The sequence below is a fragment of the Pinus tabuliformis genome, chromosome 9 (assembly GCF_031772625.1).
Source record: "Pinus tabuliformis cultivar Carrire ecotype Pingquan chromosome 9, CPIR1, whole genome shotgun sequence".
NCBI lineage: Eukaryota > Viridiplantae > Streptophyta > Pinopsida > Pinales > Pinaceae > Pinus > Pinus tabuliformis.
Window position 1 is genome coordinate 466,888,186 of NC_142307.1, and position 13,658 is coordinate 466,901,843.

General features: G+C 40.3%; 1 protein-coding gene across 1 annotated transcript; it reads left to right on the top strand.

The window, feature by feature from the left end:
• Window positions 1-12,365: 12,365 nt before the first annotated feature.
• Window positions 12,366-12,782, top strand: LOC149149214 (uncharacterized). The gene has a single exon (XM_089442415.1). The coding sequence runs from the start codon at window positions 12,366-12,368 to the stop codon at window positions 12,780-12,782; it is 417 nt and encodes a 138-aa protein (XP_089298541.1).
• Window positions 12,783-13,658: the final 876 nt, after the last annotated feature.

The following is a 13,658-nucleotide window of genomic DNA, read 5'->3' on the forward strand; positions in this document are numbered from 1 at the left end:
GGCATGGTTTCTTGGCATGAGGAAGTTCTTCAGGTTACATGACTATTCAGAGAACATGAAAGCCAGAGTAGATACATTCAATCTCAAAGGTAAAACAAACATTTGGTGGGAAGATGTGAAGAATGTTAGATGTATTCATGAGGAAGAATTGAAATGGAGTGAGTTTGAATGGTTATTTAAGAGGAAGTACCTATCAAAGAGATACCTCGATTACATGGAAAAATAATTCTATGAGCTAAAGATGGGATCGCTGACAGATTAGGAGTACACTAGCAGGTTCTTAGAGCTACTAATGTATGTGCCTTACCTCACAGAGGAGAAGGGCAACATTCAGAGGTTCACTAGTGGATTACTGGTTGCATTCAAAGACAAGATTGAGTTTGATCAGCCTAAATCATTGGAGGAAACAATTCGAAAGTTAAGGCATTGCTATGAACAATCGAAGCGCAGATCTAAGACTAAGCCAAACTTGAAACCTAATGCAAAGAAAAAAGGAAAATGGGATAGAAAGTGAGAAAGACCTCAGGGTACAAGTAACAAAGAGAATGCAACACCATCTAAGAAGTTCAATGCATCAGACATAGGATAGGGATTTCGATCAGAAGAACAGAACAATGATAGAAGTTGGAAGCCTATAGAGCGTTGGACTTGTAGAAAGGATCATCATAGGAGATATTGTCTATAGAATTAGGGTGGTAGGCCTGAGATATATAGTGCATAGGATTCACAAACTATTGGGGATGTTGGTTAGAGAGTTCCTTGTATTTATACAACATTGAATAACAAACAGGCAACCCATTAGGCATCTATCATTGAGATGGACGGTAAGCTTTGTGTTCAAGTTATTTTTATTTTGATTGACCCTGGATCTAATTATAGCTATGTTAGTCCTGACTTGGTGGATAAGTGTGGTTTGAGTAAGGAATTACATGCAAAATCTTTGTTAGTACAGTTGGTTATAGGTACAGAGAAGCGAGTTCATCATTGGGTAGGAGCTTGTGCATTTGATTTGAATGGTATGCCTATTGCAATACATTTGAATGCAGTACCATTGGGATCATACAATATGTTTTTGGGCATGGATTGGTTGTACCTTCATAGAACCAAGGTGGATTGTTATGAAAAGGCCATTAAGTGCTTGGATGATAATGGGGAACCAAGAGTCTTATAGGGAAGGAAGAAAGCCATATCAGTTAGGATGGTGATAATTATGCAGGCAAAGCATAGTCGCAGGAAAGTGTGTATCTTATTTGTAGTGCACATTTCTAATGACAAAGGTAAGGAAGTTGAGGATGCAGATGTGTTGAGCAGGTACTGAGTTCTATAGAAATTTCAAGATGTATTTCCTAAGGACATTACAGAGTTTCCACCTCACAGGGAGGTAGACTTTTTAATTGAATTAGTGCTAGGGGTAGCTCCAACATCAAAAGCACCTTACAAGATGAGTACAATTGAGTTGGTAGAGTTGAAGCTATAGTTGAAGCAATTGTTAGACAAGGGATACATTAAGCCAAGTGTATCACCTTGGGGTGCACCTGTATTGTTTGTAAAGAAGAAAGATGGTACTCCCATATTATGCATTGACTATAGGCAGTTGAAAAAAGTGACCATCAAGAATAGGTATCCGTTATCGATGATTGATGACTTGTTCGATTAATTGAAGGGAGAAGTAATGTTCTCGAAGATTGATTTGAGATCTGGATTTCATCAAGTACGTATCAAAGAGGAGGACATCTCTAAGACAACTTTCTTAATTAGGTATGGGAATTATTAGTTTGTTGTAGTTCCATTTGGTTTGACTAATGATACAACTACTTTTATGTGCTCTTTGAATAGTGTGTTGCGTCTGTATTTGGATAAGTTTTTTATTGTGTTCATTGATGACATATTGGTATATTTTAAAAATGAGGAAGAGCATGCCGAGCATTTAACAACAATATTGAGGTTGTTGAGAGAGCATCAATTGTATGCTAATATCAGCAAGTGTAGTTTTTTTCAAATTGAGGTATATTACTTGGGGCATATTGTCTCCAAGGAGGGAATTGTAGTAGATCCTGAAAAGATAAGGGCCATCATGGAGTGGGTAGCTCCTAGGAATGTAAATGAGGTGAGGTCCTTCATGGGATTGGCATGCTATTACAGGAGGTTCATCAGGAAATTCTCACATATCGCTTATCCTATTATGTCATTGTAGAGAAAGGGTAAGAATTTTGAATGGATAGAGGAGTGCGAGTCTAGTTTTGAGTAGCTTAAGTAGTTGTTGACACATGCACCAATGTTAAATATTGTGGATCTGGACAAAGAGTTTGTAGTATGCACAAATTATTTCAAGAAAGGACTTGGTGGAGTCATTCTGCAAGATGGACAAGTGGTATTTGAGTTGTGAAAACTAAATGAGCACGAGAAGAAATACCCCACACATGATCTTGAGTTGGCAGCAATCATACATACATTGAAGATGTGGAGACACTATCTTCTGGGAAGGAGGATTTTGTTGATGAGAGATCATAGTGGTTTACGGTATCTATTTGACCAACTGAATCTGAATGGTTGGCAGGATTAGCGGCTGGCTATGATCAGTGAGTTCGATTTTGAGATCAAATATATCAAAGGTAAATATAATAGAGTGGTATATGCTCTTAACAGGAAGATACAGGTAAATAAGTTAGCAACTATGAGCTTCTATGGGACATACTTACATGATAGGATCTTACAGGCAGGTCAACAGGATGTCAGGTACATGGAGATTATGCATAGGTTGCAGCAAAGTACTAGTACCGATACAGGAGGTTTTACAAGTATAGGTATAGGTGGTAGTGCAGGTACAAATATAGGTGGTACTATAGGTACATGTACATGTATAGGTAGTGGCATAGGTATAGGTACAGGTACAGGTGCACAAGATGTGGACTATTGCCTTACCACAAATGGATTTGTTAGATTTAGATATGAGATATATGTGTTGGATAACAGTGAACTCAAGAAGGTGATCTTGAGGGAGTTTCAAACGAAAACATATTCGAGTCACCCAGGCTACCAAAAGACATTGACCATAGTGAAGAAATTTTACCATTGGCCAAATCCGAAGAGGAATGTAACAAAGTTTTTGGCTAGGTGTTTCGATTGCCAGTGTGTGAAGGAAGAGTGTAAACACCCAGGTGGATTGCTACAACTGATTGTGATTCCATAATAGAAATGGGAGATCATTTCCATGGAATTCATCACAGGTCTGTCGAGGACAATGAGACAACATGATTCCATCATGGTTATTGTGGTTAGGTTGACAAAGGTTGCACATTTCATTCCAGTGAAGTCTACATTCTCAGTTAGTGATATAGAACAGGTATTCATTAGAGATATGGTCATCATGCATGGTGTTTCGAAGAATATCGTGTCAAACAAAGATGCAAAGTTCACTTCCAAGTTTTGGAAGGAATTTTTTGTAGGTTTGGGCACAAAATTGGCCTTCAGTACAACTTATCACCCGTAGACAGATGGACAGACAGAGAGGGTCAACAAGATATTGGAGGACATCTTCAGGATGTATGTGATGCATCAACAGTGGAAGTGGGAAGAGTATCTTCCACTGGTAGAGTTCACTTACAACAATGGGTATTAGGAATCTCTGAAGATGAGTCTGTTTGAGGATTTGTATGGGTGGAATTGCAATACTCCCATCAGTTGGAGGGATCCAGTTAATAGGGTGTTTATTGGACTGTACATGTTGGTGAACATGGAACAAGAAACACAAGTAATCAAGAAGAATTTAAAATAAGCACAAGATAGGAAGAAGAGCTATGCATATCGAAACATGTTGTTCAAGGAGTTTCGGGTTGGGGATCAGGTGTACTTGTGCATCAATCTGAAGAATAGATCCTTATGGATTGGATCATGTGCCAAGCTGGCACCACAATTTTGTGGACCCTTCAATATCATTGAGAGGATTGGGACAATAGCCTATCAACTTGCACTATCTCTGACAGTGAAATTCCATGATCTTTTCCATGTGTCATTGCTTAAGAAGTATGTTAAAGATGTTGATCATGTGATTGACCGGTCTGTATTGCAAGTGGAACTAGATGGAGAATTCTAGTCGAAGCCTCCGTGTATAATGTAGAAAAAGGTGTTTATGCTCCGGAAACAAGAAATTGAGTAGGTTAAGGTGTAGTGGAAGCACTTTGGGCACGATGAAGCTACGTGGGAGATGGGGGATCATATGTGAGCTATGTACCCTTCCTTATTTGCTGGTTGAGGCCAAGTAGGTTTGTTAAGTTTAGGTATATTCTATGCTAGAGCAATTTATTTAAATATTCACAGTTAGCAATCACATCAGCATTAAAATAAACTGCAGATAGAACACAATTATAAATCGCAGAATACAAGCCAAGACAAGAGGACACAAGATGTGGCGCGAGCCAGGGACAAACCCCACAATGTGTGGGGAAACCCTTTGATCAAATCTTCTTTTATCTTCAAAGTTCAGTAGAGAAAGAGAGAGAGAGAGATAGTACAATTACAACAGAAGTCAACACTTTGACTTGTCTAGATCTAAGCATAGATCATCTCCTATAACGATGAGATCAGTTGAAGACACTCTGCTTCAACTGATACCTATCATCGTGCTGCATCTGGTCCTCTAGTTGCACTACTGCATACTGCACCATGCTGCTGTCCATGTCCATGATCTTATCCATCATAATGCTGCTCTGCTATGATGAGAGGATTATACACCATGACTGTTCCTAGAGGCTGAGATGATCTTAGTACCTTGAGATCATAACTGCACCTTACTGTATTCTAAGATTATGATCCTGCCTCTTACCTTTGGTGAGAATGACATATTGGTGCATCATTTAATACTTTAAGTCACAGCTGTACAGGTTGTATGTCACTATGATCTATATACCGAGATCTTCTTTTCAACGTGACATAGCACATCAAGACCGTTCTTAGATGTGCCCAGATTAGATATCATGTACAACGCATATAGTTTCCATGATCTCTGTATAAAGTCCTTTAATGATATGCGTATGTGTCATCACGTACAGCGTACATAAGCTTCCATTATATGTCTCTATAACTGCATTTTACTTGATAGTTTTGACTACGTTTGAGTGTCACTATTGCCTGCATATGAGTCTTCATGGCCTGCATAGAATCTTCATGATCTGCGTATAAGTATCATTATGTACAGCGTATATGAGTCTCCTTGATCTGCGTATGAGTGTATAGGGTTTTCCATGAATAACGTATCAGGGTTCCATGCACAGCATATAGAGATTCACCATGAACTGCGTAAGGTTTTCATACACGACTGTAATTTAGGGTTGTGTTTAATGCCTCCATTTACTATTGATAGAGACCTTCATTTTCTGTGGATGGATACCTTCATGACTGCGGCTAACCTAGCGTATACGTGACCTTGACTGTGGCTTTGATTAGACTGTGGTTCTCTGCAACTTCATACCTTGGCTGCGGCTTCGATACATAGACTACTGCATCCTCATCCTGAGATCAGAATATGACTACACCTAATAGAAAATTGCTCCTCCATGTGCGAGTTCCGTTCTTCTTCTTAGGCTACGTCAACATAAACAAGTCTCTATTTATTTGCATGATAGGACTGCATTTAGGCTTCAACAAGCAGTGTCTTAAAGGCTCCTTCTTTGGCAGCGTATAACAACGTATTAGAGCCTCCATCTTTTGACTGCATATAAGTGCTATTGGACAGCGTATTATATTTCCATATAAGCCTGCGGCTTACTGCTACTAGGGCATCACGTGGCTGTAGTTTAGGGCTGCGTTTAATACCTTTTCCTTTACTGCATTTAATACCTTCTTCTTCAAGACTTGTAGGCCAGCGTATTCTTTTTGTTCTCTCCTTCTCCAAAAACCCAAGACGTGGAGAGGAGATCACCTCAAGAATACATGTGTGCAAATGATATCAAATCCTCATCTATTTATACCAAAACGAGGATGATGAATAGACACGTCGGTTGGGCTTCTAGAGCCTACATAAGAGCTGGTCAGCTTGATAATAATTACATAAACAAAATAAATTCATATCTCCATAAATACTTATCAGAATCGGATGATCTTTGGATCAATCCTACACCTCTCGATGAGAGGGATCCAATAAAAATATCAGCTGCCATAAATAAGCCGATCCACATGGAGTTTGGCCCTAGTTGTCAATTTAACACTCCCTCTCAACTAGGGAGAACTCCATCCATTGATCCATAAGTCTGACTGTACTATCTCTGCCATCAGTGCCCTGCACTGTTCTGCCCAACTCTGCTCAGCTCTGCTGGCTCTGCTCTACCCTGCTCAGCTCTACTGGCTTTGCTCTGCTCTACTCAGTGATGTTGGCTCTGCTTTTGTCTGCTGGCTCTGCTAGCTCTGCTCTGCTTAGTTCTGCTGAACTGTTAAGAAGAAGAATTGATCGAGAATGTCTCATACCATTCTCCACTAACCCGAAGTCAGTCTCAGAGTGCGTACCACCGGTCCCAGACCAGTCTCAACCGACCCAAAGTTAGCATCATAGTAGGTACCACTCATACTACTGGTCCCAGACCAGTATCACAGTCTCAAAGAGTGTACCACTGGTCCCAGACCAGTCCTAGCGGACCCGAAGTCAGCGTCATAGTATGTACCACTCTCACTGGTCCTAGACCAGTACTGCACTAACATGAAGTCAGTCTCGAAGTATGTACCAGTGGTCCCAGACCAGTCTCAGCTGACCTGAAGTCAACGTCATAGTATGTACAACTCCTACCACTGGTCCCAGACCAGTATCGCAGGCTCAGAGAGTGTACTACTGGTCCCAGACCAGTCTCAACCGACCCGAAGTCAACGTCATAGTATGTACGACTCTCACTAGTCCTAGACCAGTCCTGCACTGACATGAAGTCAGTCTCGGAGTATGTACCACTGGTCCCAGACCAGTCTCAGCCGACCCGAAGTCAGCGTCATAGTATGTACAACTCCTACCACTGGTCCCAGACCAGTATCACTGATCCCAGATCAATGGAGGACATCCTAGCGTAGGGAGTACAGTAGATACAACGATACATCCATCGGTACTACTATGGTCCCTAACTTCATTTCCCTGCTCATTGATCAGATGAGAGGTACTTCCCATGAGTCCCAGACTACATGGGTAGGATGCCTCGACAGGAGAACTTAATCAATCCTATACACATCAATCCTGCTACAATCACCATGGAGAACACATCAATCCTGCTACACAGGAGAGAAAATCATCTTGTTCCACAAGAGAGTGAATCATATTGTCCCACAAGAGAGCGAATCATCTTGTTCCAGTGCGCACCACCAGGGGAGGGTGAGTCACCCTGTGGTCATATGTTGCTCAAGTAGAACTGCAAGCCCCCCAGAGCTCCCAGAGCTCAATGTATGCAACATGCAGGACCCTTTTACAAAGGTCTCTTGATGACTCCAAGTCATTCGGGAAAATCACAAATTTGATCTTTCCTCGGGGCTTTGTCCTGTACATCATCTCAGTGCGATGGAGCCTCCTTGATCATCGACTTACCATATCCCAGATAAGGCATTATTTGATGTCTATCTGCTAGAGCAATTTTCAAATATGGGATTCCTCAATAATTGAATCCCACCTCTGGTTGTCACAGAGAATCACAGTGGTATTCATCATGTGTACAAACAGCTCACTGAAGAGCTTCAGCAACCAAACTGCCTCACAGAAGGCCATACTATCAGCAATGTATTTTGCCTTGGTGGTGCTCAGTGTCACCAACTTCTGCTTCCTGCTCATCCAGGATATTGAGGCAGATTCCAAAGAGAAACAACACTGAGAAGTGCTCTAGTGATCCTCCATATTGCCTGCCCACTCATCATTCGAATAATCATGTGGTTTCATATTTCCGGCAGTGTATTTCAATTCATGAGAGATTGTGCCCTGAAGATATCTCAGAAGATTCTTGGCACCAATCCAGTGAGGCTCAACCAAATATGAGCTCACCATGCTAACTGCAACACAGATGTCTGGACGGAGGTTCTCCAAGAACATCAACACGAATGAGTTTATGAAACTCAAAGGCATTTCCCAAATCAGGTCCGACATTACTACCATATAACTTCTGAAAGTTAAGATCCTTGAGGTAGTCACATGCTGTAGCTTATCTTTCCACATTCAGAATCCAACTCCCTCTGTCTCCTATAAATGAGAGGGTCTGCACCTGTCAGACATAGGTGCCGGTACGAGAGGTTTATCATCCACAAACTTCGAGTAATGGTTTGGATCGATTTCACTCCTAGTGAATCTCAACTGCATTAGACAGCTATCAATCCTCTCATACTACGCCTGAGGTGTTTTTCTTCAAGCCATAGAGGGCTTTCTTCCACCTATATACATGAGATTCCCTGATCATTATTCTCAAACTCCTCGGGTTGTTCCAAGCCTGTGGACCTGTTGCATGAGGGGAATGGTCCCCTTATAATATTTTCCTTTGGTACATTTCAGACATGTACCTTCATGCTCCTTTTTGAATTCAGGCATCCTAGTCACCATCTGACTCACAGACCTCTGGTGCTGAGTCAAAGGACATGGTCCCCAGTGGACTTCCTGCAACTTGATACAACCCTGAACTCAAAAACATCTTTGAAAGATCTATTTTCAAACACGTACCTTTCCATCGATAAGTGCCATCCTGTAACCTTTGACTTCCATTTCCGAGATGGACATCAGGTTCTTCTTGTGATCAGGTACATAAAAGAGATTCTACGGTTCCTTGCTTTCGTGGAAGAGTCGACCATTTCCTTGATGACCTGCATTACCAGTCATTCCTTTGATCATTGAAGATGTCCCAGGAATGATTGTTATCTTCATCAAGAGATGTGTCTCTGCCATTCGGACACTCCTTCGCATAACGGCTGAACTTATTTCAATAAGGCATCCGCCTTTCCTTCTACCCTTAGATCCAAACTTCCCAATGAAGTGATCTTTAGATGGGTCATCAGAAACTTCCGCTACGCCATTCTGATAGCATTCTCTGCTTCGACTTCACCCTAGGTGAATTATGAGGAACGCATTGATCCTTCTGTCTTGTCCCAACTGCCTTTGGTGATTGCTCTTTCACTCTTGCTTGGGCATTGTCTTCACCTCAGCTCTGATACCATGTTAAGTTTAGGTATGTTCTATGCTAGAGCAATTTATTTAAATTTTCACAGTTAGCAATCACATCAGCATTAAAATAAACTGCAGATAGAACACAATTATAAATCACAGAAGACAAGCCAAGACAAGAGGACACAAGATGTGGCACGAGCCAAGGACAAACCCCACAATGTGTGGGGAAACCCTTTGATCAAATCTTCTTTTATCTTCAAAGTTCAGTAGAGAAAGAGAGAGAGAGATAGTACAATTACAATAGAAGTCAACACTTTGACTTGTCTAGATCTAAGCATAGATCATCTCCTATAACGATGAGATCAGTTGAAGACACTCTGCTTCAACTAATACCTATCATCATGCTGCATCTGGTCCTCTAGTTGAACTACAACATACTGCACCATGCTGCTGTCCATGTCCATGATCTTATCCATCATAATGCTGCTCTCCTATGATGAGAGGATTATACACCATGACTGTTCCTAGAGGCTGAGATGATCTTAGTACCTTGAGATCATAACTGCACCTTACTGTATTCTAAGATTATGATCCTGCCTCTTACCTTTGGTGAGAACGACATATTGGTGCATCATTTAATACTTTAAGTCACAACTGTACAGGTTGTATGTCACTATGATCTATATACCGAGATCTTCTTTTCAACGTGACATAGCACATCAAGACCGTTCTTAGATGTGCCCAGATTACATATCATGTACAACGTATATAGTTTCCATGATCTCTGTATAAAGTCCTTTAATGATCTGCGTATGTGTCATCACGTACAACGTACATAAGCTTCCATTATATGTCTCTATAACTGCATTTTACTTGACAGTTTTGACTGCGTTTGAGTGTCACTATTGACTGCGTATGAGTCTTCATGACCTGCATAGAATCTTCATGATCTGCGTATAAGTATCATTATGTACAGCGTATATGAGTCTCCCTGATCTGCGTATGAGTGTATAGGGTTTTCCATGAATAACGTATCAGGTTTCCATGCACAGCGTATAGAGATTCACCATGAACTGCGTATAGGTTTTCATACATGACTGTAATTTAGGGTTGTGTTTAATGCCTCCATTTACTGTTGATAGGGACCTTCATTTTCTGCGGATGGATACCTTCATGACTGCGGCTAACCTAGTGTATACGTGACCTTGACTGTGGTTTTGATTAGACTGTGGTTCTCTGCACCTTCATACCTTGGTTGCGGCTTTGATACATAGACTACTGCGTCCTCATCCTGAGATCAGAATATGACTGCACCTAATACAAACTTCCTCCTCCATGTGCAAGTTCTGTTCTTCTTCTTAGGCTATGTCAACATAAACAAGTCTCTATTTATTTGCATGATAGGACTGCGTTTAGGCTTCAACAAGCAGCGTGTTAAAGGCTCCTTCTTTAGCAGCGTATAACAACGTATTAGAGCCTCCATCCTTTGACTGCGTATAAGTGCTATTGGACAGCGTATTATATTTCCATATAAGCTTGCAGCTTACTACTGCTAGGGCATCACGTGGCTCTAGTTTAGGGCTGTGTTTAATAACTTTTCCTTTACTGCATTTAATACCTTCTTCTTCAAGACTTGTAGGCCAGCGTATTCTTTTTGTTCTCTCCTTCTCCAAAAACCCAAGACGTGGAAAGGAGATCACCTCAAGAATACATGTGTGCAAATGATATCAAATCCTCATCTATTTATACCAAAACAAGGATGATGAATAAACACGTCGGTTGGGCTTCTAGAGCCTACATAAGAGCCGGTCGGCTTGATAATAATTACATAAACAAAATAAATTCATATCTCCATAGATACTTATCGGAATCAGATGATCTTTGGATCAATCCTACACCTCTCGACGAGAGGGATCCAATAAAAATACCAGCTGCCATAAATAAGCCGACCCACATGGAGTTTGGCCCTAGTTTCCAATTTAACAAGGTTTGGTATGGTGTTTGGCATATGTCTTGGTATATTTTTTGGTGACATTTGGTATATGTACATATGTATATGGATGTAAATACCACCATGAGCTATGTTATAAATATCCAATAAGAGGTATGGGTGTCATGTCATTATGATATTATGTTATGTTTTCATGTTGGTTTGCTTCTTAGCAGGTTGATCATTGTAAATACTACATCGAGCTAAGTTATAAATCTCCATTGGCAGTATGTTTTCCTATAGTAGTCTTGTGGTTATAGGTGTTGTTGAACACCAATGATAGTGTTTCCCCAAGGGGGAGGGTTCTGTAAGAACCCTGGTGAAAATTTCTTGTAATAAATGTCAATAAAGGAAAAATAATAACCATGGTTGATGGGACACTTATTCCAAATTTAATGTTCGGCAAGACATCCTAGTGTGGGTGTTCATTTGGTTATTAATGGCTAAGGAAATTGGCAAAGGAAATGGCTAAGGCTTTGGAAAGGAAAAATGGCATTTTTGGCACATTTATTTACGAAAATAATGGAAATTAGGAGAAGAGGGAGGTGAAAGGTCACAGGTTGCATGTGAAAAGGAAATTGAAGGAAAGTAATGGAAAATGAAGAAAATTGAGGCCTCATTAATAAAAAGGCTTCTAAGGATCAGTTGGTAACCTTTTGTCAGTTTAGTTTTGGAGCTCTCTCATTATTATCTCTCTCATAATCTTGGATACTTAGATTTTTCTTGGAGCACTCTTGGAGAGTGTGGCATACATGAATTTTTGGAGCAAGAAGGGAAAGGAAGAGTAGGAAAGTACAAGAGGACATCGGGTTCAATAGCTACAACAGATTTTTCTTGTAGGTACTTACTTGCATGTATGTTTTCCTCACTAGTTTTGGTATGCATGACATATGCATGTGGATTATTGGTCATGATTTGTCACTAGCATGGAGTATTTCCTAGTTTGATAGTGGATTGCCTAGCCTTGCCATTTCATGGATAGCCATGTGGGAGGAGGATGTTACAATGGGGCACCTAATGGAGGGGTGCATAGATCAGAAGACTTTAGAGCATATCTAGGAGTCAAGATATCATGAAGCAATAACCTACGAGAAGGTGGATAGAGAAACAGATGAGGATGATCTAGAGGAATTAAGGCATATGTCATTCCACGAAACTGAAGGGGAAATGGACATCAAGGATGGACCTATAGTTGATGCTCCACACTTACTCCCATTGAAGCTGTAGAAATATAACATTAGGACTGATGCAAAACCAAAGTTAGCCTCAATGGGAGATTATTGGGACGAGCATACTATAAAGGATATTTTCAATCTCTTTAGAGAGTATGAAGAATTTTTCCCTTTATCTGTTGTGGAAATGAAGGGGATTAAGGGAGAACTAGGGGAGATGAAAATCATGCTAAAACTAGATGCAAAGCCAGTAAAGCATCGACCATACAAATTGAACTCGAGGGTTAAGGAGAAATTGAAAAAAGAGATAAACAAGATGCCAGTAGAACAACTTATATTTCATATGGATGAGGTAGAGTGGGTAAGTCTGATTGTGATACAAAGTAATAAAGATGCTACAAATATAAGGGTCTGTGTGGACTACCACAGTCTGAACAATGCTTGTGTGCATGATCCTTTTCTTACACCATTTAGTGATGAAGTTTTAGATAATGTGGCAGGGAATGAAACCTAGTCTTTTATAGATGGATGCTATATTTATCACCAAGTGAGTATCACAGAGGAGGATAAGAAGAAAACTACATTTACTAAAGAATGGGGATCCTATGCATATCATGTTATGCCATTTGGAATCAAGAATGCACCCTTAGTGTTCTCAATAATTGTGATTTACACCTTTAGAGATTAGATCCACAAGTTCCTAAAAGTCTATATGGATGACTAGGAGGTCTACAATCTATTGAAGAAACACTCCAATCTACTTAGAATCATGTTCGATCAATGTAGACAACTACATATCTCATTAAAATTTAATAAGTGCATATTTGATGTTCCGTTTGGCATGCTTTTGGGTGACATAGTGTGCAAAGAAAGAGTATGTGTAGACCCTACTAAGGTTGTGGTGGTCATGAATATGGACCTACCCACAAGTGTAAAACAACTCAGATCCACCTTAGGACATGCTAAGTACTACAAGAGGTTTATCTGCAACTATTCCTCGATTACTACAGCTATGGAGAAGTTGTTGAAGAAGGCTGAAAGATTCATGTGGCTGAACGATTCAATACACTGAAAGAAAAATTAGCAAGTGTGTTGATCCTGGTCTACCAAAACTGGAACAAATAGTTCCATGTTCACGTTGATGCATCATTCATTGCTCTAGGTGTTGTTTTGTCTCATCCAAGGGAAGGGAACCTCGACCACCCAATTTATTTTTCCAGCAAAAAATTGTCTATATCAGAAAAGAAATATACCACAACTGAGCGGGAGGCACTTGCAATGGTATATTCACTTCAAAAATTCAAATAATATTTGTTGGGAGGCCCGTTCAAGTTTTCACTGACCATTATTCTTTGAAATATTTAGTGAACAAGCCTATACTTGAAGGAAG